Raw genomic sequence first — 26832 nt, 5'->3', positions numbered from 1 at the left:
ACCGGTAACCGACAAACTCTCAGATGCTCCAGGAACCAACCTTTCACATTTCCTGCTTTGAGAACATCTGCAAATTAATGCTAAAAAGGCAGCAAGTCGTACACAAATCCAAGCACTCCCTGCTAATGCAGTGACCTGACTGCTAGGCAGATTCCTCCAGGCAGCTCAGGGAAGCCTAACTCTTGACCCGCAGGATCCAGCTACTCCACACCATGTACTTACACGTGCTCTGGGTCAAAGAGAGTGCAGGAACTTATTGAATAGGTACAATCTGCCGCAAAGTGTCTTTTCCAAACTCTCCCAAAGCTTACTCAACTCACGGACTGAAGGGAGAGTACAGCTGTGTTGCAGCTCACTGCTTGCAGAACAGCAGGAGCAGTTGAAGGTCTGTGCATGGTCTTGGCAGACAGAAGAGACAAGGTCTTCACCCTAAGTTAACTTCAGTGACTGCTTCCAGACCCAAATAAAACTAATTTATGTATGTTATAGAGTTTTGCTCAGTGGAACTGTTTACTACTTACACATAAGTACATAGTGATATTATCATGCACGTATTGAAGGGCTCTTTCACTGAATTCGGGTGCTGACAACATATGTTGGGCTTCTTTTACACTGACAACTCATCTGCTTCTTTTCCATCTGCACAGTCACTATTAATTTTAGTTTCACTTTCTACATCAAGCATAAGAGTGATTTAGTGATTACATGCAGAAAACCAGAACAAGGTCAGCAACTGAGAAAGTCTTTGGTCACAAGACCTTGGGACACTTAAAGAGAAAGATTAGATAAGGAACATCTAATAAAAATCACAGTACAGTTTAATAAACTCCAACACTATTAGAAAGTACAACTGATACATCTTTTGTTCCAGGTCTGTTTGTAAAGGGGAGAAGCATCTTTTTCTATTTAACTTTTCTAGTTAGGCTGCCAGCCAGAGATCGGAAAAAAATAGGCTCAGGTGTCCTGTCTGCCTTTTATGGAATCACCTAAAATTAAACATTTAGCTTTAAAACTTGATTCTGCATCCTTCCTGCCTGAAGCCACAGTGCCAACTACAAGGCTACACCACAAAAAGCATTCAACTTTCCTGAACTACAAAGGTATGTACCAAAATCTTCCCAGTGCAGGCAGCTTAATATGCAACAAGCAAAAACATACAGTAGAGGGGGAAAAAAATCAGAATAGTTTAACGGATAAGCACCCTGTTAGTACCAGGCTGAGGTTATTCAATGAGGTATTGCACAGAACAGATTCTAAAGCCCAACTTACTGTTCCTATTCCACAGGAGCTGGAAAATTAGAATAGTAATATTCCAATACGAATATATTTTCCTAAATGATGGCTGGTTTTCTTTAGAAAAAGATGACATCTTTAGTAGATGTCAGTCTGCTCCCACAAAACAAACCCCAAAATCTCAGTGCTCTAATGACTCTGCCTCTCAATACCAAGAGGGAGAAAGTACAGGAACTTCAGTTTTCTTTCACCAGTTTTAGTAACCACACTCCATCTTGATGCTGAGCCATGCTGTAGACTCTCTCATTGCCATCAGTCACATTGTTCTTTCCCATTCCGCCCTCAATCTGTTAAATTTTGATAGCCTCACAGCAGCAAAACTGCCTCTGTTGGTCATATCCTTAACACATCAAACCATGGACAAGGGTAAGATCCCAGGCAGACGACACAAGTCCAGACTTCTCCAGAAAAAAAATAATGACAGGTACCTACTACTCAACTGAAGAGCAGGAACTCCTTTATTGCTAGATAATGAGGCTTCATACCTTGTAGTAGCTTGTCTTTGCAAGGGTAAGACACATAAATGACTAAAAAACCATTAATGTTCATAAAGCAGACAGAGAAAAAGGTGTCACAAGTGCTGGTTATCACCAAGAAAGTCAAAGAAATTCTGAATCCAGACCATCAAGACACAGTTTGGAGATGTCCCAAGGAGTGTCTCCTCACAAGAGTAAAAATTGTCTGGAAATGTACTAAGTCAGAGGGAAGAAGCACAAGAATCAATATAAAACTGTGAAGGGAAAGGTTTGGACACAAAGGGAAAGCTCTAGCTCATGAACAGCAGATGGAGCTCTCGTGTAGCCAAATGCGCTGCAGGAACATGCAGGGCTGCCCACGGGAGCTGCTGGTTCTCATTCAACGAGTGCTTTCCTTCACAGAACAGGTACGTCAACAAGGAATAAACCCCACGAACTGTGTGAAGTACACTTTATAACTCAGATTACTTCTTTTTTTTTAGCTTTTTTCCCTAAGTCAGATTTCATTAAAAAGTTGAACCAGAAATTTCTTTTCCCCTCTTACACAAAGGAAGTTAGACAAAAGCAATGACTTTTGCAACCAGGCTTAATTAGAATACATCACAACAGCAAAAGAAAAAAGCAGTTTAGTACACATTTACAACACCTTCACTGTTGGTTAAAAGTAACAACGGTACAGCTATACGGGTATATATGGGGGTTTTCTAACTACAGTTTTCATAATTACAATCATGGATGTCAGGAGTACAAGGTCCTGAGCAACCTAACACAGCTTTGCAATTGGCCCTGCTTTGAGCGGGACCAGATGACGGGCAGAGCTCCCTTCCAAAACTAAACTATTCTAGGATTAATCCAAACAAGTTACACAGCCTGAAGTTTTAAGCCTCTGTAAACAGGACTACCCAGCAAGTCTGGTTAGAAATAAGAACACAGTCATCATCAGCAACACAACAGCAATGTTTTAGGAATGAAAGTACGATGTACATAAAACACACACAGAAACAGTTGTTCTGGTACTAATAAAAGGAAAGATAAAAATAGAAAAAGGAGTATCACAAGTAATAGGTTAGTAGCGAGTTTAAGGGAAACTTTTGTCAGCAGAGGTAGGCAAGATGGGATTACTCTAGAGAGGTACAGCTGTAAGGCAAAGAAAGCGAGCAATAAAATTTCAGTTCCATGTACAAAAATCTTCATGAACCACATTTGATTAAAAAAAGGAATTGTTATATATTTTCCTGCACATCTTTGAGTCCAAAGACTCACAAAGCGCTTTGGGAAAACACAAACATACGCACAACAGATTGTTGAAGAGGCAACAAGCTTCAGACGGAAGACTGCAGCCACAACCCAAGTCACGGCTGCCAAGAACTGTACTCACAGAGTTTGATTAAAAATGGCAGTAGGCAGCACGGGACACTGTGCCCAAGAGCCTGATGAGAGATCAGACTGAAGGCTCAAGCCAGCAGCTTTCATCCTTTAGCTCAGAAAACCTTTCTACAGTGAAGAGCAGCTTGCTGGCTCAGGATGAGGAGCCTTCTCCAGAGCAGTGTACTGAACAAACCCACACTGGGAGGAAGGGCCAAAACCCACCTGGCTGCCTTCTGCTTGAAATACACGGCACTTTACGGTACATGTGCACACGTGTCATGTGCTTTTGTTGAGCTCTCCGAGATGACTTATCTCAGGGTGGGGGTTTTTAATGTGCTTTTTTGTGGTTTTGAAAGTTCATTTAAAATGAAACAAGCCGCTCTGCCACACATCTCCCCTGAGGAGGAGACAAAAAAGGCACAACAGATGTTAGTTATTGTACAGAGGTTAGCCTGCTTAATATACTCCTGGAAGTATTCAGGAACTATGGTGATGAGTAAAGTACAAAGACAAAACAGGACATGTGGGCTGAAACTCGCTTCCTTCTCAGCAGCACCTTAAGGTCATTAGCAATTACAGAGACAGGCCAGCAAACCCAAGCCTTGACCAAAAACAGACTATCATTCACAGGGTAGCTTCTAATCAAAATGTCATTTGAGGCAGTAAATCAGCATCTGATGATTTCACGCTTTTGAGCTTCTGGCAAGACTGTGTCTGGAAGCCTTTCTGTCATGCCTTGAATTTCAATCCTCTATGCAATAACTTCATTTTACCAAACTTGGATATTCCACATGAAACCAAGTTTGTAGTTTTACTGGCGAGAAGCCAGGGGATTTTAAGAGTCACGTTCCACCCTCCACACGTTCATGGAGTTGTTTTGAGTGCTCATCCTGTCTGAATTATTTCCTGAGGACAGGAAGATACAGGATCGTCTGAGGATATCCTCCTGCATGAACTGCAGTGTGGGCACTGGCCTCTTTGGGATTTCACTGATGTGTTTCTATTCCGGGTTTTACTCCTGACAGGCTGTGGGACTCCAGCCCAGTTAGCTGGCCCTATTAGTTTTGTTTCCTCTTACAATCTGCTTCTTCCTTTAAGTTGCAAGTTCATGAGGGCAAGGACTGCCTGGACATCTTTGCACAGCATCCTATTCGAGGGAGGCCCAAATTTTGTTACAAGTACTGCTACATATAATTAAACATTCAAGCTCATAAAAACCATTGCAGCAGGAGAGTACCACTAAAAAAAAAATACATACAAAGTCACACACTATTTAGGTCTTCCTAGCAGGAGAGACACTGAACCAGAAATGAAAGCTAAATAAAAAAAGTTTTTTAAAAAAGTCTCCCACCCTGACACTATTCTTGTTTCTTTGCTTCCTCCTATTGCACATTTACATGTATCATAGCCTTACAGGACCAAGGCTTCATCTCACTGACAGCTGGTAAGATTCTCTCAGTTTGCTCCTGCTCATTTATTGCAGAAGGAAGAAAAAAAAAAGACAAGAAAATCAAGGTTAGCTTTGTTTCATCTTTTCCATTTCAAATGCGAGGAATGAGGCGTTTCCTTGCTTTCGAGGTTGATACTTGTGCAAGGGACAGCAGAGATGGAAGATTAGCACCAATCTGTTGAAATGCATAATCATTTGATGCTCTGTGGAAGAGCAGGGAGATGGAAACTGCACCTTCTTGCATCAGGCTGTGTCAATGCACTAACTTGAAAGTCCTACATGTAAATAACATCAGAAAATTGGAAAAGATGGACTCTGTCATTGTAATCTTCCACACTCCCCATAATTCAGAGGTTTTATCCACTAGATTTAATTTTATTTCATTAATCTGTCACAATTAACAAAACACACAGGCATAACAATATATATGCTTTTCACCTATGAATTGATTCCAACTTCTACCCAACTAACAACGGTCTAGAGCAACTGCTACCAATTTTTCATTGGTTAGAATTAGCTTTCAGCCAAACATGCTCCCCAAAACAAACGCAGGCTTAAGATCCTTGTAATAGAGGGATCTCTTCCATTGAGACTATGTCCTTGTGAACACACTGGCCTTTGACTAGAATCATTTTACTGAAGCTTCTTTTGTGCAGCAGAAACCATGTCACCTACCCTTGGGAAGTGGCAACTGTTTGAGTAAGTCTGCTTTTGGCACTCATTTATCACTTTAGTGATCAAAAAGCACTGACAAGGAAAACCTCAGACAGGAACTCTACCCCTGCATTGAGTCACACAGTTTGGACAAGGCACTTGAAAAGACCAAAGAACATTTAAACAGATACAGGATATACTGTAGGAAAGCACCACGCTACTCAGGTCAGCCCTTGTTAGAAACAAACAGTTCCCAAACAGTATACGATGAAACGTTATTTTTATGTTGGAAACCTAAGCAGCTAATGAGAACATAAACAAGTTGGTTTCAACTTCCACAAACCATTAGTAGTTTTGTGCTGCAATTGAAACTCCAGATGCTGCTTACCGTATAAAAATTAATCCCATGAGCACATTTAGGCTCTAGTTACTTAGGCGTAAAATCCTCCAGCAGTCACAGTGAAGCTACAACTCCTTGTTAAAACTCCTCCAGTTGGAAAGACAGTCTGAGAGGTCCCACAGGCCCTCCCAACATTTCCTGATTCAGACTCGAGGGTCACAAAGCTCCAGCACAAGGGAAAGAATGGGTGACCAAAGCAGGAGATGGCAGGAATCACTTCAATTACCCTTACTGCTGACACTCCTTAACCACGCTCTCCATTCCCCTGCCACTCTGTTCTCCTCCAAGCAATGGAGAGGTTCGTGCTGCTGAGAACCAATCAGCTATATAAATTTATAACAAACCACTATGGTGATAAACACACCAAACTTTCACATCATTGATGCTTCCATTCAAGGCATTATGATCCTGGTGAAATTCTTCCACAGGTCAAGGCATTGGGAACAACGAGGTCAAAGCTGTATTACCCAAAGACCGTTATTTCATAAGGCTGAAATAAGCCCAAAGACCAGCAGAAACAAAGTTACCCTTGCAAAAGGTCTCTCAGACCCTTAACAGGCAAAGGCCTGTCATTTTTTCCATCAGCCTTCCAGATTGAATTACAAATCCATCACATTTGGAGGATTAACTTCAGAGGAGAGGGGAAAAAAAAAAAAAATAAGACCTAAACCTTCAGTATGTCACAGATTAAGCAGTATAAAAATATATTCCAGTTTTGCTGAGACCATCCTAAAGTTTAGAGTAGGACCAATTGTTTAAACAAAAGACTTTACAAAGTAAGTTTGGTCTTCTCTGATCAAAATGGTTTTCATCTGAACAGCTTCCTCAGTCTTTGGTTTAAGCAAAGACATGGGGAAGAACAGCATTTCAGATTCAAGACAGTATTTGATTTAGTCAAATTAAAATTTAACATACCTTTACCTCTCCCCCAAAAGAGGGCAGAACTTTCTACTTTGACAAATATTTTTAAAGGTTCAACTCAAGTTGCAATTGTTTAACTTTCCAGATTTTCAGAGCTACAAAGAAACCTGCTCTATCATTCTCCCAGCTTTAGTTCAACCACTATTATTTGTATTTTATTTTCTACAGCTAATCCCACACAAGTCAGCTGATCCAAGGAAGAAGAGACAGACTTAGTGAAAGCAAAGAGGAAAACTGTCTTATCATCCATGTTCTTCTAATTAGACAAAGCACAGGCAAAATGGCAGGAGCTCAGTGGAGGGATGGCAGTTTATTTGCATTAAGAGGCACACAAGGTCCAGTGCTCAGGATTTGACACATGCCACTGTGGATCATTTATTTAACAGCCACCAATTCTGATGAGCATCTAAGAGGGAGGGGGGAAAAAAAAAAATTCAGAAACACAGCATCAAGGCAGCAATTAGTCACCCAGCCCTTATGCAGTAACAAAACCACCACACAGCAACTGCTGCTTTGGCACGCTTGCAACATATCTGAACACTGGAAAGCGGCTGCCTGCTTGCAGGGCTCTGAGACACGGGTAGGTGGGATGATAGGGAGGCCAGCAGCGTTCAGGGAAATGACATCCATGGCTCCCTGCAGGTGGGAAGTTTTTCTATAGATTGCTCCGCTTTACAACAAACGTTCAGGTCTTTTGTCACAACCAGCAGGTTGGCCAACAGGTCAAGGGAGGTCATCCTCCCACTTCGCTCTCCCCTGGTAAGGACACCCTGGAGTACTGTGTCCAGTTCTGGGCTCCCCAGCTCAAGGAGGACAAGGAGCTACTGGAGAGAGTCCAGCAGAGGACTACAAAGATGAGGGGGCTGGAGCATCTCTCCTACAAGGAAAGGCTGAGAGACCTGGGGCTCTTTAGCCTGGAGAAGAGAAGACTCAGAGGGGACTTCATCAACACTTATCAATATCTAAAGGGTGGGTGTCAAGAGGATGGGGCCAGGCTCTTTTCAGTGGGGCCCAGTGACAAGACAAGGGGCAACGGGCACAAACTGGAGCACAGAAAGTTCTGCCTCAACATGAGGAAAAACTTCTTTACTCTGACGGTGGCAGAGCACTGGAACAGGCTGCCCAGGGAGGCTGTGGAGTCTCCTTCTCTGGAGATATTCAAAACCTGTCTGGACGTGTTCCTGTGTGACCTGCTCTAGGCTAACCTGCTTTGGCAGGGGAGTTGGACCTGATGATCTCCAGAGGTCCCTTCCAACTCCTGCCATTCTGTGATTCTGTGTCATCCGGTAACCATTACAAAAGTTCTCCAGTGGCTGAAAAGCTCTAGCAAACATATGGATAAACAATGGGTCTTTATACCAGGGCAGTTAACATCCAGAAACAAGATGGACCACAGATGCTTTTCTTCTCATAGCATAGCAACAGTTTTCTCATCTAAAGAGAGGCGCTCAGACTTTTATCCAAAAAGATTTTTCTATTTGCATTTCTGTTTTCCTTTTTCCACTTAAAAATAGGCAAGAACATCTTGTTATGAACTACTCTGTTAGGAACAGACTCTGAACAACTCCACAGACATGCTAAAAGCCATGTGCCACCATCTTGTGGGACTGGAGCTCCTGCTTAAGGAGTCAAGGGAGAACTCTACCTTCCCCCCCAGTAGCAGTGACTTGCAGGACTGAAAACTGTACACTCGTAGGTGGCCAGCCATTTATCACTGTATAGGAAGCACTACAGAAAAGCCAGCACTTCCAGAGCAGCATGTGGTTCTGAACAGCTTTTGTGGAAGACTCCATTTTCAGGGAGTCGTGCAGTAGCGCAAAGCAAGCTGCTGCTCTGAGGCATAAATCAAATGTTTTGTTAACGCTAGTTTTGCTTTCATCCACTTCCTAGCTCAGTCTGGCCTCAGTCCAAGCCCTGCTGAAGTCAAAGGGCCTGATGCCCATCACTTTCTGTTCCTGTTGTCTTGAAACGAAGTTCCTGTGTGGAAACCACTGTTGAAGCCTACCTCTGACTAGTTTTTTCACATTAAATCCCTTCGTGGACGCTTTTTAGAAAGGTTTTTTGCTTCATAATGCAAGAAAACTTACACCTTTTGGAAGCAGCATAAACTAACTAGGGATGAAAGGAGATGCACCACCAAGTGTGTCCATATCAGCAGTCGGAGGGAGAAGCTAGCACACGGCATCATCGCTCCCTGCATACACACACGCCGTGCAGGCAGGCCTTTCAGCGAACCCTCACCTCTTCAGGAAAGAGATACAACAACCTTTTCGAGATAAACTTCACCTAATCACTCTCACTTTAGGCCTGACACAAGGGTAAGCTTGGACACAAACTTTGCATCTCAGCTGCAGGAATGAATAATGGAAAAAGCCGTTATGTCAATTTGAAGATAGAAACAACAGCCCAAAAGGATCAGAAGTTTTGTTCTTTGCTCACTGTATGATTTTAGAGGACAGCAACCACACCACAGCACAACTGACATTGACTTGGCAGTAGCACTATAACAGCACTGAGTATCAGAAAATACTCCGTGCACGTTAAGGCTGAACAAAAGCATAGGAGACAGCAACAAAAAATTTGAAACAAAAAAGAAAATTATCCCCCTACACCACAGAGAAGGAGTACAGTACCTACTGACTGTGATTAAAAGAACTGCAATTGCCATTATTATGACTGTATTTTAATTCTCTGAATTCACATGCCTGGAAGACAAAGAAACGAACCATTTTGCAAGTACATGGACAATGACCAAGTACAGCCTGGTTTTCCCCATTACATATCTTACAAGTTTCACTGCTTTAGATGTAAAATCTAAATATTCCAGAATGGATGAAATGAAGAAAATTGAGGTATTTTTTCAGGTTTTGAAGACTTAAAATGAAATAATCAAGTGTGACCTCTAGTCTCTCACCAATTCAGCATAACGTTACAAATTATCAGCAGCCTACCACACCTTCTTATGCTGTTGACTGGTCTCCATCTCCTCAAAGACAGATGAAGAAATCAATACAGAACACATTAGCATCACATTCCATTTTGAACTTCATTTTCCTTCCTATATCCCTACCCAGCTGCCCTGCCCTGCCTGCCCCCCCCCAAAGCAAGAAATTCAGATCTAAGACTTTGATTCAACTGCTAGAAGCTCAAGGGCAACTGGCACAAGTCAAAATAACTTCAGTGAAGTTAACAAGATTTATCTCATGCATGTCCGGCCTGTAAACAGCTTGCTCCTTCAGCCATATGCGGTTTTGTTTATTGTTTAGTCCTTTAGACTTTCGTTAATCAAGACAGTCTATCAGAAATCTTTCAGTGGCCTCTTACAGCTTTTAATGATTAAAGCTAGTGAGATTAAAAAATGCTTCTTTTCAGAGAGTAGTGATCATTGATGCTTTTTCTAGTCTCTAGTAGTAAATGTTTGCTTGAAGGAAAAGGCTGCAAGTTCTGAGGAAATTAAGTGTTTCCTGCTTAATTTGAGAAGCTGATGTCTGCATTGTGACCCACAGATAAGCAGTGCATAAAAATAAAAATTCACTGACAAGCTTTAACAAGTACTTCCCCATTTTCCTGTCCACTGAAGAAGAGCTATTGTTTCTGCTTATAAACCTGGTTTATAGCTTACAGCTCCTGTTTTAAATCACACTATGAAATCACAGAGTAAGAGCTGCCAAGTACTCCTGTACTACTTGATGAGTAAAACACATATGCCAAGTCATTCACCTCAGAAACAAACAGCAGCATCACTTCTCCTCTAACCACTGACATCTTTTAATTGGTACCAAGGGGCTCTGTAAAAAGTACTTTGTTTTTTCCTTCACCGTAAGTTAAAAGTGCTATTGTATTATGGTGCCAGCCACGAAAAACAAACCCATCTCAACCATCCCCAACATCTGTTACTATTCTGAGACACCAACCTGAGTCACAATAAGATGCAGAAAAAGCTGCTAACCAGAATTAAAAGAGCTTATACATAACTGTTGTATATATGGTTTTAGTGACACCCATTTACATATAGTGAAAATTTCAAATACTGAAAAAATGCTAAATTGGACTAAAAATATCGTGTTCCATAATTGCAAACTTCCTTTTTGTGAGTAAGACAGATGCAACATTTGTTTAAGGGCAAAACTGCACCCCTAGTTTGGATTAATTTGATAATTTAAGTCAGCATTCTCATCAAAAAGGTGATCCAGCCTCTTCACTGCACTTCCCTTTATTCTGTGCATTCATGCAGCGACCTGACTGAAGTAAAATTGGGTTTTGATGTTGAACTGCTTTTCAGTCAGAGCAGCAAAATTCTGGGATTCACTGGCTTCCTCTAAATTAGCCCTTCCTGTAAAACAAAGACCCGTGTTTGGAAAAAAATAAAAATATGTTTGCTTCTCCTTTGCAGTCCTCCTCAAATTCTCTTTTCTGGCTTGAAAGTTGTGTTCTAAGTTTTGTGCTTTCAGTCAAGGCCTTAATTTGGTATGCCCCAGAACTTCAGTCTAACACAAAATAGGGTATTAAAGACACTGATAAGGCTAAAGAGATCAAATTGCATTACTTTTTTTAAACTTCATTACTTTGAAGCTTCAACATAGCTTCCTTTGATGTACACACAATATGAAGAGCAGATGCGTTTCAGAGCCCAAAGACTTGCCCATGAATTTACTAAGCTATGAAATACTGACATAGGTGTGAAATCTAGGAAGTTATGAAATGCAATCAGAACCCATCTTCTGGAAGCGGTGACACGATTGACATGTATTAGTTGAAAAGACAATCTGATGGAAGCACCAGGCTCAGCAACTTGCTGACCAAAAGTTAATTTGTACTTGTAACATTGGTTCTTAGCCAAATTCGTAGGAGTTCACAAAGCAAGTGACATGCTTACAAAGTGTGACTGGGGTGAAGAGTCCACCAGCACATTAAATCTCACACAGCCATCAGTTACCAAATTTAGTGAAGAGACATCACATCTGCTCTCTTTTCTAAGACAATAGTTTATCACTGAGAAGCCTTCAAACATCAGGAAATTTAAGGCACCATCCTTCAGCAGTACTGCACTTAAACCACCACAAGACCTCAGGCTATGGTTTTTGCAATGCCAGTTTGTGTGTTGAAGACAGGGATGCAAAGGCACAAGACAAGGCTCCCCAAAGGTCAGAAAAGCTGCCCAAGTCTCCCTGCTATGAGATTATTTCCACTTGGGCAAAAAGACAGAGATGGCTCTTGGGTGCCTCACCAAGTCCTTCCAATGAATTTGAACTGTGGTCAAGGACGCAGCTGCCTACAAAGAAGCCATTCAGCTAGTGGTGGCCTTCCTGCACCTCTAGACACCCTACACATCATTCTCTCTGTAAAGTTCAGGTTTGGATGGATTAATTTAACACACAAACCCTAAGTAATCTTTCAGAAAGCAAGCTACCAAAGCAGAAGTGAGAATAGTCTTGCCTACAAAAGTCACGCTGGTATATCAGAAGAGCCAAAAGAGACCAACTTCCTCAATATAAAATTTGGTGATGTAAAGATGTGAGTGATGGCAGAGCTTCTCCTTCAAGGGCCATCTACTAATCTAGGTCAGCATGAAGTACCTTTATACTGTGGTAATGTCACTCATGCGTTGGAGGAGTAGAGGGGGGAAGGCAGAGGGTGAAGTCACACCCCCCAAGCCAAAATAATAAGAGTTGTTAAGGACATACAAAGGCCAGTAAGCACACTAAGATCCTAGTCACAGTGACACAGGCATTGCTTGACTTATTTCTCAATATTCTAGACTTCAGCCCCATCATCAAGGATGACTGATACTTGAAATGGTAAACAGAAGGAAGTTCAGCGTAAGTGAGCGTTGAGCTAACTCTGACCCTGTTATTTGTCCATCTGTGAAAGCAGACGTGAATATCATTGCTTTTCGGTAAAGGCAGACACGAAACCCTCAAGCAATGCTACAGGTCTATAGACCTTCATGCCAAGAGGCTCCAGATAGAGATTGGAATTCCCCAGGGAATTTCTCAGCTTCTGAAATTCACTCCTCCAGTATGCAACACGATCAATTGTTGACAGTGCTGAAGAGGCACGAATTCTGTTGCTTAAAAAGACAAGAAATCCACTTAGACTTTTTGAAATTTTCTTTTGTGGAAGTATTAAATATTTAAAGACTATTCAATGAGGGTTTTTTTAAATATCAACAGGTATAAGAAATGTTTCCTTTGTGACAGCATAATATTTTGCCATATTATGAAGCAATTTTAATATTGTATTACTTTTATATAATTAGTTTCCACTGATATTGAAAACCACCAAAGAGAAACAAGAATCAAAACAGGAACTTTAGCTAAGAAGAAAAACTCAGCAGCACGGAACAGAAGCAGATGATTCATGCTGCAAGCAACTACAACGTAAATAATTAAACTTCAACAATCCTGAGAGGCAGCAAAGTATCATGACTCTTATTAATTATGCTAATCATGGTATTTATGTTCCACTACAGAATCACGATGTAATTACAAACTCCCGAACAGCAGCACTTGGTGCACGTTTCATAAGGCCTGAAGAGTTTGCCTTCCACGCCACTGGTAAAAAGCAGCCTTACACCCTCCGTGTGATTAGACCTCTTACACTAACCCTACATCTTTCAAGTGCCAGGCAGCAGCCTTCAAATCTTTGATGAATACAAAAAATAGATGAGTATGCACACATCTCCCACCATGTTCAACAATACTAGTAGGTCTTTGGACAAGGAAAGCAAGGACTTCAAGACCTGTGAATAGGACCCCTCTTTCCCACAGCAGCCACTCTCAGCCAACATGATTTTGCCTGAAGTACAGGAGGAAGAGAACGTGGAAGAGACTGAAAGGAGCAAGATGTAGCATCAACTTTACAACAGGATGACTGCTGGGACTCTTCCCTCCCTTCTCTCAAGATCTATCAACCTCCCAAAAGCCACAGGTGTCAGGTACACAGCAGCTCTGCTGGCAACTGGAGGGCACATGGGCTGTCTCTGCCGATAGCTGAGCAGAATAACCAGGTGATAACACACCCCAGGGAGGACAGAGGTGTGACAGCAAGTTGGTTCAGACCACGGCACGGAATTAGTAGCGCTGATACTATGACAGCAATGTGTAACTGATAGGCCAGAACAATGAGGTGTCACGCTTAGGAGTTACAACACTACTGCAGGATTGCTATCCCGGCCAACACAGACCACACATTGCAGAAGGCATCCGCAGTGTGTTGCCAAAATAAGCTTCAGGGCTATTAGAGGAGTTACTGGAGGGGACCCAAACCTCAAATCTCTAAAACAGGCACATCAAATCTGCCCATTTTGCTCATTCCATCCTAAGTTCACCTTCTACAAAGTTGAAATAAGAGACATTCAATCCACATATCATCCAAAATGCCTGTGAAGTAACCACCTTCTCCTTCTGACTGTTCCCTACATAGGCCAGGGCACGAAATTCCGATGCAGGCTATAAGCCTGATTCTAACCAAAGCAGGAGAATACTAGAAAAGTGTCCTCTGCCCTTGCTATGGGAGAGAGGAAACGGCCTCAAGTTATGGCAGGGGAGGTTTAGATTGGATATTAGGAAAAATTTCTTTACTGAGAAAGCAGTCAAGCTGCCCAGGGAAGTGGTGGAGTGATCAGCCCTGGAGGTGTTTAAAAAGCATGTAGATGTGGCACTTCAGGACATGGTTTAGTGGGCATGGTTGTGTTGGGTTGATGGTTGGACTTGATGATCTCAGAGGTCTTTTCCAACCTAATGATTCTACGCCTCCCAGTAAAAGGAACAATTACCTTCCCCAAAATCAGGTACAGCACAGGTGAAGATGCAGATGTTCCCTGACACGTGCAAAGGAACTGTTGATTGTTTTTATGAAAAAACCCATAAACAAGCAGGGTTTCAAGTTTTCTGCAAGGGGACCACACCAGCGCTTACAGCCAACACTGTGGAGCTCTCTGTTCTGTCTGCATACATGGATTTTGCCAACAAATTGCGAGGAGAATGGTTGGAGCAGGCAGAAAAATGAAGACCAGGTTAGTAATGGAAATCTGTCTCATATTTAAAACAAACAAACCAACCAAAATCACACAACTGTTATTCCCAAATACCATCAGGGTACAACTGAGGTCCCCAGCCCCTCCCTGCCAGTGTACTGTGCAGTGCGTTTTGGAACACAGACTTTGGTGTAGAGACACAACAGAGCACGCTACTTGTCAGTTTAAGTAATTCCAACTTCGCTGGAATGTTCAAGACCTGGAACAAGGGATGGAGCATCGCAAAACCCAGAAACCCCCAGAAAGACACCCCTGCCTGCTGTACAAACGCCCCTTGAACCCCCGCGGAAACCCCCTGCCCGCAGCCGCGCTGGGCTGGCCTGCGGGCAGACCCTTCGGTGACAGAAGCCGCCCCGGCAGCGCCTGCCAGCCCCGCCGGGCACCCTCCCGGGGGGCGCATTGCCCCCCCGCCCCGGCCCAAAGCAGCTCCCCCCCCGCCCCCGGTCCAGCACGGCTCAGGGGGGCACAGAAGCGAGCGGCGACACCCCTCCTCACCCCCTCCGCCTAAAACCAGCCTCTTCATTCAGTGGAGCGGCCCCGGCGCGGGGTGAGGGAGTCCCGGCGCCGCGGCGGGCCCTACCTGCTGCCGGAGGTACCGGGTGAGGTACGGGGCGGCTGGCGGTGAGGCACCGCGGGGGGCGGGCAGGGCGCCGGGCGCGCCCAGCAGCAGGAGAACCAGGAGGAGCCGCAGCATGGCCAGGAGAAGCGGAGGCCGCCCCCCGCCCCGCCGCTTTATAGCGGCCCCCGCCCCGCACCGGCGGGCTGCCCCGGCCCGGCCCGGCCCCGCGGGGAGCGGCGGGCGGCGGGACCCAGCGGAGCGGGCGGTGCCGCGCATGCGCCCGGAGCGGGCAGCGCTAGGCGGCCCCGCCCCCGGAGTGGGAGGGTTTATCCCTCCGCACGTGGAGGGGTGGGCACTAAGTAGCGGGGCTTTCCGATTGGCCACGGAGGCAAGGATCGCCCGCGGGCGCTTTCGCGGTTGGCTGCGGCGACTGGGATCAGGGTTTCGGTCGCGCGGCGTCCCGCAAGGAGGCAGCGATTGGCTGCTTGGAGCACGTGATCCGCCTTTCCCTTTCGCTAGGCGCCGTGTGAGGGGCGTGTGAGAGCGAGGCTGACGCCCTCGCTTTGTTATTGGGCAAGCGGGGCGGCCCTGCCTCAGGGCTGCGTCACGATTGGGTGAGCGCTGCGTCCTCCCCGCCCCCAGCGACGACCCTCGGCAAGGTGCGCTTCCGCATTCCGGGCTCCCCTCAGAGCCGGGCCCGCTCCGGTGGAGCCGACCCGCGGGCGGTGCTTCCCCGGGGCCAGCGCTGGGGAGGCGGCGGCGGCGGCGGCGGCGGCACGGCCCTGGGAACGGCCTCGCGTGCGGGCCTGAGGGCGCCGAGGGGCGGCGGCGGCACCGCCAGCTGCCCGTTCCCTTGCCCGGAGGGCAGCGCTTCAGCGCCGTGCCTGGGCCGGGGGGCGGAGACGCGGTTCGGCCCCGGAGCGCTGGAGCAGGCACGTCGGTAAGAGCGGTCACGCCTCGGGAACAGGAGGCTGCAGCGCCCAGGAGGAGCGGGGCGGAGGCGGGCGGCTCCGTCCGGCCTGCAGCGGCCTTGGGCCGGCTCGGCCGGGCTGCTCGCTGGCCGCCTCCGGGGGCGCCTCGGGGCTGGAGCGGGGAGAGGCCGCGGGTTAAGGGGTTAGGAGTGGCAGCGTGAGCCCCGGTAACAGCTCGGCTTGGGGGCTTGGGGGGGGGGGGCAGAGTTGAAGGCAGCGGGCCGCTAGAGGGCAGCGGGCGCTGGTGGAAGTCTCGGTGGGACACGGGGGCTGTTGAAAGGGAAAGCTCCGGACGGCGGAGAGCACCCGGAGTGTCGTGTGGCTGTGAGGTGGTGAGATTTGGTTTGGTTCGTTTATTAAAAGAAAAAAAAAATAAAAGCCATCTATTTGTACTGTTCTTCTTTAACTTCTGTCTAGATAGCGAGTGCTGCATTTCTACCAAGGGGAAATAGAGGTGTAGATCTTCGTAGAATCACGGAATACCAGGTTGGAAGACACCTCGAGGGTCACCTAGTCCTTGGCAGGGGCACGGTCTAGACACGATGGCCCAGCACCCTGTCCATCTGAATCTTCAAAGTGCCCAATGCTGGGGGGAAATCTGGAGTCTGTTTGCTCTGAAGGGAGCTCTTGCCAGAACCTGTGTGAATACGTACATGCTATGCTTTGCCTCCCATATTCCAGTGGAGTACTTGAAGTGTTTGCTGTGTCTTTGGGGCTGTTGGGGTTTGGTTTTATTTCATTTAAAACTGCAGATAACAGTATACTTTGGTTATATAGTTCTGAGTTGAAAACCAGTTGGAATGTGGAGCACCATCTGGTTTCTTCAGGTCCGCTTTCTCGGGCAATAACAAAATCAGACTTAGTTTTATTACTTCTTTTCTATGTATTAGTATGTTTTCCTTGTACTTTTTCCTGATATCTTGTACTGTAACTAAAAATAGTTCTGCTTTGGCCAGAATTGAAGGCATGCAGCATTTAATATATTAGGTCAAATATGCCTCTGTTAATATGGGTTCTGAAGAGAGATTTTTTTTCAGTTTGGTTGGCCTTCCAGTGAAGCATTTACCTTTTCCTATCTCTGTTTTCCTGGCCTTTCTGCCATAGGGAATGTTGGGATAGCTGGCATTATTGGTTTTTTCTTTTCTGAACTACTCAGAGTAGTGAGTTTAGTCACTCACATTTTTCTAGTACTCATGTTATAGATGTTGTTTTTACCAGAATGCTGAGTGGTGCCCCTAAGCGCAAAGGGGTAGCCTGTAAGTTGAACTTTTTTTTATGGCAAAATACGAACAAAAGTTGAATGGTTTTTAACATGTAAAAGCCCTACTTAAGTCTGCTTTAGCTCCTTGGCCTTCTGCCTCCCTGAGGGAGTTCTGGGATGAAGATCTGAAATTCACTTCCTATCCTGAGTTTATTCTGCAGGTTACCTTGGGAAGAGGTGTGTATTTAGCTATTACTGGGATAAAAGTGCTTTTGCAAAGAAGGGGTTTTAAGGTGGCCTTTAGTTCAAGAACATTCTTTTCAGTTGGAACTCTATTTGAGGTATTTTAGAGTATATTTGTCTGCATGTTTCTAGCATCTCATGAGAACAAAGTTAACTTTCTAAAATGGGGACGTTTCCTAAAACTTGATATTTTGGACAGTATGGTGATAATAAAGGCATGACAATTCTGCAGGAAAGCAATACTGAATAAAAATTAATTAATTCCTATTTATTAAACATTTAGTTCTCATTTATTTGTCAGATCCATGCAGCCTCTTTGTTGAAATCAATGGTAAATGCTGTAGAGCTGTCCCTCTGGCCCAAAGGGTGTGAATATAGGTGCAGTTGCAAGCCCTTCTGAGATCTTCTGAGCGTCCTCTCCTTTCAAGTCGTGGGTATGGCAGATTTACAAGGGTAGAATCATTTCAGGTTTTAACCCCATGCTGTGACTTCCTTCTAAAGTAAGGAAAAAATCAGAAACTGATTTGCTGCAGTGCTGTGCTCAAGGATAGTTCTGCTATAAAGATTCCCTAAACACAAGTGGGAATTTGTATGTTTATCTGCAAGGGTGTGCAGATATCGTGAACACTTCCTTCTTATTACATATCTTCAGCTTTTTTTTTTTTTTTTTCTTTTTAAAGGGTAATAATAGATGTTTCCTCAGTTGGGCTGCCATTTCCAAGCAGAGATCATAGTTTCCTCAGGGCCACCCTTCAAAATATTCAAAACCCTGCTAAAAGCAGTTAATGTTACCATCTCAAAAAATGAGGATTCTTTGAACCATTTTGACTTAACTTGTTTCAGGTGATGCTGTGAGCACATGAATAGTGTGAGAGGACTCTTGGCTGCCTCTGTGATTTCCATCCAGAACTCCTGCTTCATCTATCCTGCCTGTCAAAAATGCTTCTCTAGGCTGATACTGGATTCTAGGAGGTACATCCTGTTTTGGGGACCAGTAGCTGTAACTGTCAGAGGCCTTGGGAATTTCTGTTAGCTGAGCACAAGTTCAAAGAAATTGGTGAAAATCCAGCCATCGTAGCAATAAGCTCTAATTTCATGTATTTGTGTTACTTACCACTATTTAGATCTCTTTGTATTCCAGTAGGGACTTGGAGGTCCTTCTGGATCAAGAGTTCTGTTCAGTGCCATGCAGGAGAATAAATTGTGTTAATATCTTCTAAGTGCATCCCCCACAGTCCAGTTCTTCAGTGCTCTTCCAAAGTTGGAAAGCATTTGTGGAAAGCCCTCCAAATCAAGCCCTATTTTTTTAAAATTTCTTTTCATTTTATATGTGCAATGCATCAGGTAGCCCTGTATGACTCTTCCACTTACTGTGTGTCCAGAAACGAGTGGGCTTTCCTTTTTAATCCCTCTGTTACGTGAAATCTATGGCACACAGAAAACCAGTAAATCCGTGAATGTCAGCACTAAATGCAAGGAGCTGACTTTGCAAAGCAAGAATATCTGTTGTTTCAAATGCTGAAGTAAAAGATGACAGTGCTGCTTCCTGATGATTTTTTAAATCTAGGTATTATACTAAAGCTACAGGAAGAAAAATCCCAAACCAGAGGAAAATGCAAACACTGTGAGAGCAGGGAGTTCAGGATTACTCCCCAGCAGGTCGCTCAAAGCCCACTGTCTATCTCCCACTTCCCCACAGGCGAGCATTTAATAAATCGATAAAAGGAGCCAGAGGGATTCTGTCATGATACCGACCCCTTTGCTGAGCCTGTGGCAAGGTTAATGCCTCTAGGAGTAAAGAATAAGAAAGAATCTTACAGTCTGTAATGGAATATTTGATACATGGTAGGAGTAACATTTACAGCCGCAGATGAGTTCTTGCCTCAGCAGGGATTAACAGAAGTTCACGTATTCAATCTTTTTTATCCTTTTACTGTCTTGTCAGGTTTAACTGTCTAAAATGTGGCTGCACAGGTGAAGCCAAGGATGCAAGCTACAGGTACAGACTGTCCCTAAAGGTGGCTGACACTAATGATGTGCTTGACGTTACCGTGTTTGGAAGTTGCTTAGATCCGTTCTTCGGGGTCACTGCGGAACATCTGCAGAGGTAAGGAATGGATTGATTCCAACTGTCTAGCTGCTGCTTTTTCTTCAGCCTAAAAAAACTGAGATGAGCTGGGATGGTGGGGAGATGAGTGGGAAGAAGCTGCTAAATTGCTCCCTTCCAGCATTTCCTTGGTACCCATCACCTTGAGAAAATGCTGATGGTTGGTTTCTTCTTGAAATCTTGAAGGTTTGAGATGGATTACTTCTACATAAGAGATCCTCCACTTGACTACTGAAGACAGCTACCAGCTGCGAAGTGAGCTTCACAGTGTGGCTGGCTGGGCTTCTTCCTTGCATCCTTCTTCCTTTATTTGAGACGATTGAATTTTCGTTGTCTAACGGGAGATTACTAAGTAAATTGGCTTTTCCAGAGATTTAGACTTAATTTTTCCTGAAGATTTTAGAAGAGTCTTAAGGTAAAGATAGAGACTCTCCTGGGGTTTTTTTTTTTGGATTTGGAAAAAAAAGCTGTGCACCTTATGACCGGTGTTCGGTAGGACCAGATTTTCCTTTAGCAAGGAGGGATGTCTCAGAAAGCCTCTGTTAGATCCCAGAGACCTGACCACCTCCCGTGAAACTGCTGGGACGGGATGTCTGGCTACATTCCCTGCTTGGCTCTCGGTTCTGTGACTTCCCGGGGCCTTGTGTTACCACCGGCGAAGATGGACGCTCTGTGACTCCCCTGTTGGCAGCGCTGCCGACGTCCTGGTGGCAGCCGTTCTGCGCCAGGCCGCTGTGCCCCTGCCGGCTGGGAAGACCAGGGAGTTGCATGTCTTGGTCCGGCTGCTGCTGTCGCTGCGCAGGTGCAGGCGGAAGGGAGGGGTGAGCAGCCGCAGCCCGGTGGCAGCGCTGTGCGGTCCTGCTCTTGATGCAAAAACCGCAGCCGCACAGGGAACACCTGGAAGTTGTGTCTGCATTAAACCTGTTCAGAGGGGGGTTGTGTTTTCACTAATTAAGTGATGTGAACAATTGAATTTATAGGTTCATCGTTTCCTGTTTTCATTCTACGTTTAGTTTAAGCTACCACAGTACCTTTGCTTTCGCGTGCGTCCTACCTATACTACAGCTAAAGTGCCATGTGAGGCTTCCTGTGTTGGTCCAATACTTCTGTATGTTCTCACTCAAGGTGTATTCAAGACTTCAGTCAGCTGTCAGGAGAAACACACACAGATGCATCTCCAGGAGTGTTAGTTCAAGCAGTGGAAACCTGTTTCATTGGAAAAAGATTTATATTTGGAGTGAAGGTAACTTTTAATCCACATTACTCTCTTATAAAGAGATTTTTCGTTAGCATGTAGCCAGTTGGGGGCATAGACTGAGTTATCAAAGCATCGTGCGCAACATCTTCTGGGAGTCTGAGAAAATTTAGGGCTAGGACAACGGGAAGGATTCTGCTCCTCTTCCCCCAGACTCCTGTGTTATTTTAAATGAGTCACATCCAAAAGCCATCCTGAATGGCAGTAGTCAGCTTGACAGCTTGTCAGGGCTGCTTTACAGCGAGCCTGAGCAGTGCCAGCTCCTGCACGTAGCAGGAACAGCTTGGAGTCTGTCACAAGCCTTGTACAGTTCAAGCAAGAAGCAGGCTGTCTTTTCAAGCACTGCCCTACGTTTCCCATGCAGCGGAGTCTCCCTGTGCCTGCAATGTAAGGAGAAGCACATCCCCTTGCAGCATTTTGATATTTCTGGATTCAAGAGCGTGTTTAAAAATGTTGATGAAGTACAGCGGTCCAGCGTGTGCATCTGTGGCTCGCTCGTGTGCTTAACAGACTTTGAAATATTAGTTCTTAGTAGCATTTCCATAGAAACAGTCGTTGAAGTTCTCATCAAGTGGTATTAGTGTGAGTCATTCATCTTATAAAGTCTGTGAACTAAATCCTACCTGGCAGGTGTTTTTCCTCTCCCACAGGTACCATGAGGTTGTATCTGAGACTGTCCTAATGCGCAGCATCCCGAGTCGTGGAAGTCAGAGGACTTCCTGGGTTAACTTTACTTAGCTGGAACTATTTAGCAGGTCTCTAGGTCTGATGCCTTTACAAATACGAGTAATCCTACATATCAGCAGCCCTGTTGCTGCTCATGCGCGCACGAGGACTGAACTCACATTCGAAAACCCGTTGTTCAGCCTTTGGCTGTAGATGTTTCTGTGTGGTTGTGTCAGCTGTGCATGCAGTGCACTCCCCCAGGTAAAACTCAGAAGCCACATAACGTACTTTAGAAAGACTTACCTAGAAGGATATTGTCCTTGCCCAACAGCCTTCAGCCTCAGCCTTTGCACAGGCTCGGGGTAGGAGGGTTGTTGAGTTTGAAGACAGCTCTATTTGCTTTCTGGCCTCTCTGGCATTGCCAAACCTTGAGCAGGAGGTGAAAAAAGGTTTATCCACTTCTCGAAACATTAGATAATTCCTTCTGCTTTTAATGTATTTTTTCACCTGTAATTTCTGTGTAGAGAGAAGCAGATTCTCTAAGGAATTGCAGCTGAAGCTCCTTTGAAACACTTCTCTCAGAATAAATCTGAGAAGATAAAGGTTGTAGCTTATTTCCCTTTCACAGAGGTAGCGCATAGAAAGTGTCGTGCGGGCTGTGATAGCTGAGCTGCCAAGTCAGGTACCTGGTGCCAGAGTGCTTTGCCTCAAGCACTGCCCAGTGCCTCCCAGATAAAGGAAAAGCGTTGCCCTTGGGCAGCTGGCCATTCGCACAGCACTTCGCTGGAGGAAGCCTGGAAGCACCCAGTGCTCTAAAGGGAGGAGGGAATTTTCTGTGAAGGCCTTTCTTAGAATTCTTGGTTGTTTTTGCGGCTCCAAAACTCTGCGTAATTGCAACAAGCAAAGAACCTCTCACTGTGGTGTCCTTTATAGCCCTTGCCAGTCCTTATTTCCCAGGGAGCGTTGCTTTGTGTGACAGCCTGTTTTGTATTCCCTTCCCTGCAGATCCTGACAAAAAGTCAGACCTAAATTTAAGCCCGGCTTAAAAGACATCCATGATTTTTTTTTTTTTAATTATTTATTTTTTTCCCCTATCAAAAATAAAGCATTGTACTAAGTTTCTTTGTTTCCCCCGCAGGGCTGTGCAAGGGAAGATGGAGGGCATTCTGCTGCCAGCAGCATCTTGCAAAACTGGTCCAGAATTAATAGAAGGACAAAAAACCTTACAGCTTGCCAGATCTTCCTGCCAAACGCTGCTGTCTCTGGCTTTACTGTTATCAGCTACGTCCATCGGCTCCTGCAGTCGGCAAAATTCGGGAGCTGTAGTAACGGCTCACACTTAGCTGATGTGTCTTCAGCGCCAACAGATGAACCTGTCAGTGAGCTCAGCAGCTTGTCCAGCCTGAGCAGGAACTCCTGCTTTGTTCATTCTAGCGGCAGAGAAAGTTTTTTAGGGTCCTGGCAGCAGTCCTTCAGCCTGACTTCATCTGTTGCTTGGGTAACAGCGGAAGACTTTCCCACTCTGGAAGTGGGAAAGCGGGTGAGTGAGCAGCATGAACGAGAGGGGAGGCCTGTCTCTGCAGAACCGTGCAGTGTGAGCCTCGACAATCCGACTTTTCGGGATTCGCGGTTTTGCAGCGCTTCTGTGGAGGAAGGGGATAAAGAGAAGGAAAATGAATTGAGTTCGCAGCCTAGCTGGACTAGCAGTGTCTCTGCGCCTGATAAACTGGAGAGAGTATCCTTTTCAAAGGCTGAGTGTTCACGTGGAAACAGTTCCAGGTTGTTACAACATCCCTTGGAATTTGGGGTAAGAAGCATTTACCCAAAGACCAATAGTAGAAACTATTCTTACCCAGAAAAATCCCACAACTCACTTTTTTACAAGAGAGACGCCTCAGCTGCTGATCACGTAAATGCAGCTGGAGTGTCTCAGATGGACTCTGTGCTTTGGGATGAGCTCCCGTTCTCAGAAAGCCTAAATGAATTTTTAGCCAGGATAGAAAATGGCAAGAGCGTTGTCACGTCACCCAGCCTTGATGCAGGCAAACAGGCCCTTCTTGAAAGTGGCAAGTTGGGTGTAAATCTTAACAAGTCGTACCCCAGGCAAACCCGAGCTGGTGGTTTGCCTGAAGCGAGCGTCTCGGGGAGGTTCTTGCCGCCAGCAGAGAATGAGAGTTGGGAGAACGTGTTTGCTTGTCTGCAGTCGAACGCAAACCCTCCGAGTGATGAGGTGTCACAGTGTGAGTCTTCCTCGAGTGTTTTATCTTTAGCTGACAAGGAATGTGTTGCATCTTGCTTTATACCTAACCCTCGTCTGCCTATTCTATCACAGTCCTTGCCAGTTACATCAGAGCGTTCTGTTTCTGAGAGCAGATCCGTGCAGTCCGAAGAAGCAAATACTGACATTTCAAAGTCATCTTGGTCTTTTATCAGTCTCCAGCGTACTGCCGAACAGGGAGAAACCTCCTCTTTAAAAGGGAGCGATGCAGCTACCTGTGTGCATTCCGCACACGACAGCTGGTTAGCTGGTTGGGAAAATAAAGAAAATTCTTCTTGTACGCCAAGCCAAAGAACAGGTCTTGTATTCACAGGGGCATGGGACTCTGATCCAGCAACTCCCAGCAATACAAGAAGGATATATAAAAAAGAATTAAAACCGTTGACAGAACTGTCAGGAAATACGCTCAGAGGTGTTAATAGGAGAGAGGTGCTGTGGAACGGCGTTTTCCCTGAGGGCAGCTACAATGCTTCTGCTGATCTCTTTGATGCAAGTGCAAGAGAGGTAGCAAAACCTGTAGAATTCTTTAATAAATCATGTCATTCTTTAATAGAGGAAGATACTTTGACAGAAGAGGTCGCAGCTCCTGAATTGGTGCTTTATCCTGGACGCGTTCCCTGTAAGGGTTCAAACCCGAGCTCATCCCTGTATAGGTCCCCTCCTGCTTTTGGTAAGCCCAGTCCCCCAGTGACTCACTCCTTTTGTGATTCAGAATGCCTTTCCCTCAGCGCTCAAGACTTCGTTCCTTATTCACAGTCGACTCCTATGACAAAACCCCTCCCAAACCTGTGGCCTGTTGGGAAGAGAAGCTCTTTTGTCCCTGTCTTCACCCCTAAAAATCCCGCTGAAGTCCACCCCAAATGCAAGCGACCCAGGGCTTCCTTTCAAAACACTCTGCTGCAGCAGCTCGCTGGCCGGGCAGGGAAGCGTGACAGGGAAGCCGCAGGACGCGATAGCTCTGTTTCACAGCGGTTCCTTAGCAGCCCCCTGCCTGCCGACCTGGAGGAGTGGATCCCTCCCTCTGCCACCAAACGGTGGAAACCAACTGTGGCTTGAAACTCAAAACCAGTTTGCTGGGCTGCTGACTCGCAGGCGGCCCGGGGGCACGCTGGCAGGAACCCTATTTCTGAAAGCAAAAAGAACAGTGAAAATGATGTATAGGAGAGATTAAACCCTGGGGAGACGGCCAGGGTTCTGACAACTCCTGTGCCTGCAGGTGTCACCAAGGCCTTGTTCTCCAGTGATACAGTCCTGGGAACTCGTTCCCCTTCGGAAGGCAGGGGTCTCCTCTCAGGGGGTATATTGGAAGGGGCAGCTGGCTGGTCTCCCGAGTTGTTCTTCCAAGCACGCATCCTGTTTTCCAGTAAGCCAAAATACTAAAAGAAGACATTTCTATGCTGTGTTCTTTTTAATTATTTTTAAGACTTTGGGGAAGGATCCAGTAGAAGAAAAAGAGCTATTTAACAATTAAATTGTTTATACACCTATTTGCATCCGTCTTCCTAAGATGAGTTATGTTTATTTGCAGATCTTTGTACCACAGAGACAGGGAAAACAAAATTTGGAGTTACTGTATTTTATTGTAAATTAACTCTAGACTGTGCAATAAAAACTTTTGTAAATGAGTGAATGTTTACTACATCTCACTTTGTCTAAAGTACAGGGAGGTGAAGCGTTTTAGTGTTCAGTGTTGTCTTTGCTTCCCAAGAAGAGCCCTGGAGTCCACATCCACTCCAGATTCTTATCTGATGGCTCTCTGTGGGGAAGGGCCAAGTTTTCATCAAAGAATTACAGACACCATACGGGAGCCGTGTGTTTGAGCCCACTTGGGATCCTGTGACAGAGTTGAGTTGGGTGGAAGGGACCATCCTGAGAGGCTGGGAGCAGCTTTATTTCTAATGCACCTACTTAAGCCCCAACTCATGTTTGTTCAGACGAGTTTTGTGTCTCTGCAAGGAACAAATTGTATGGAGACAGGTAACTACAGCACTTTCAGGTTCTAAAGACACCGCCTCTGCCTCAGGAAGTCTGAGAGGCAGAAGGTGCAGGAAGTTAGAAGAGTGTTGGGGGAATGTGTCACTTTGTGCTCACCTTGTTCCTGTGCACCTTACCTCCTGTCTGTTGTGAGTCACTGTCGGGGCTAGAAGGGCTTCTTGTGTGGCTCAAAGGCTTCTCTCACCGTACGTTCACTGGGGCATGCGCAGCAACGAGCGTGTTACGGCAGGACCTGCCCAGGACAGCCAGTGGAAACCGTGTTTGGGATGGACGAAAAGAAATAAGACCTTTGGAATTTGAGCTGTAATCTTTGTGTGCTGTTGTATCTCTTCGGTAAAATCATTATCTACCAGCTCGTTCTTTTCAGGACACTCGGGGAAGTATGAGGGCATTTACTCTCACCACCTTGTTGCTTATCCACTATTTTTAGCATGGATCACCCTTACAGAATACACAGGTAAACCTTTTCAGTTTCTTGGACTCTACCCTGAGTTCTGCACCTTCTAACCAAATGCATTTCCCACTGGGGAATGGGAGGGAGAAGGGTGTTTGATATCGAACAAACTTGTTCTGCAGCAAAGCAGGGTATTAATGAGATGATAGGGCCCCTCCTACTAAGGGCACAAGTGTGCAGGTGTTCCTGCAGAGCGGTGCTTCGTGGCTGCACAGCCAGGCTGCACACGGGCGAATTCACTTTACAGAGAAGTTTTTCCATAGCAGCCACTGTTGGTTGGTTATTTTTTTCACTACTTACAGTTGAGGAAATTGAGGCACAGGTTCAAAGGCGTTAAGAGAGTGAGGAGCCGAGCCCTGGGTATCCCTGGAAGCCCTTAACCAGCAAACCACCTTTTCTCCTTGCTGTCCTACTCAGCAAGATACTTGAGCACAACCCAGAATTCTTCCCGGTGTTTAAGGATGCTGCAACAGTAAGTGGTGGTGGCAAGAGGCTCGAGGTTT

At 45.4% G+C, this 26832-nt stretch overlaps 2 protein-coding genes across 3 annotated transcripts in view; one reads left to right on the top strand and one right to left on the bottom strand.

The window, feature by feature from the left end:
• The window catches only part of PRCP (prolylcarboxypeptidase), a 31281-nt gene extending 15987 nt beyond the window's left edge, over positions 1 to 15294 (bottom strand). The window contains exon 1 of the mRNA XM_086481698.1: positions 15181 to 15294. Within this exon, the coding sequence (XP_086337824.1) occupies positions 15181 to 15294 (114 nt within the window). The remainder of the gene's footprint in view (positions 1 to 15180) is intronic.
• A 768-nt stretch (positions 15295 to 16062) lies between these two features.
• DDIAS (DNA damage induced apoptosis suppressor) lies at positions 16063 to 24982 on the top strand. Of its 2 annotated transcripts, XM_086481696.1 has the most exons (5): positions 16063 to 16099; positions 18418 to 18546; positions 19520 to 19681; positions 20807 to 20924; positions 22741 to 24982. In XM_086481696.1, exons 2-5 carry the CDS (start codon positions 18434 to 18436, stop codon positions 24934 to 24936), a joined length of 2589 nt encoding a protein of 862 aa, XP_086337822.1. In that variant the 5' UTR covers positions 16063 to 16099; positions 18418 to 18433; the 3' UTR covers positions 24937 to 24982. The 2 variants fall into 2 exon arrangements, with proteins under 2 accessions (XP_086337822.1, XP_086337823.1); XM_086481697.1 differs by lacking the exons at positions 20807 to 20924; positions 22741 to 24982 and adding an exon at positions 19868 to 19975.
• Positions 24983 to 26832: the final 1850 nt, after the last annotated feature.

The sequence above is a fragment of the Leptosomus discolor genome, chromosome 1 (assembly GCF_034619465.1).
Source record: "Leptosomus discolor isolate bLepDis1 chromosome 1, bLepDis1.hap2, whole genome shotgun sequence".
Taxonomy (NCBI): Eukaryota; Metazoa; Chordata; class Aves; order Leptosomiformes; family Leptosomidae; genus Leptosomus; species Leptosomus discolor.
The sequence above is the reverse complement of the archived record's forward strand: the minus strand, read 5'-3'. Positions and strand labels throughout refer to the sequence as shown.

Bases quoted from the DNA above. Each gene is read 5' to 3' on its own strand.
- DDIAS (XM_086481696.1), top strand. From the start codon at position 18,434: ATGAATAGTGTGAGAGGACTCTTGGCTGCCTCTGTGATTTCCATCCAG. The intron at 19,682-20,806 runs GTAAGGAATGGA...TTCTCACTCAAG, and splicing joins ACTGCGGAACATCTGCAGAG to GTGTATTCAAGACTTCAGTC. The intron at 20,925-22,740 runs GTAACTTTTAAT...TTTCCCCCGCAG, and splicing joins GATTTATATTTGGAGTGAAG to GGCTGTGCAAGGGAAGATGG.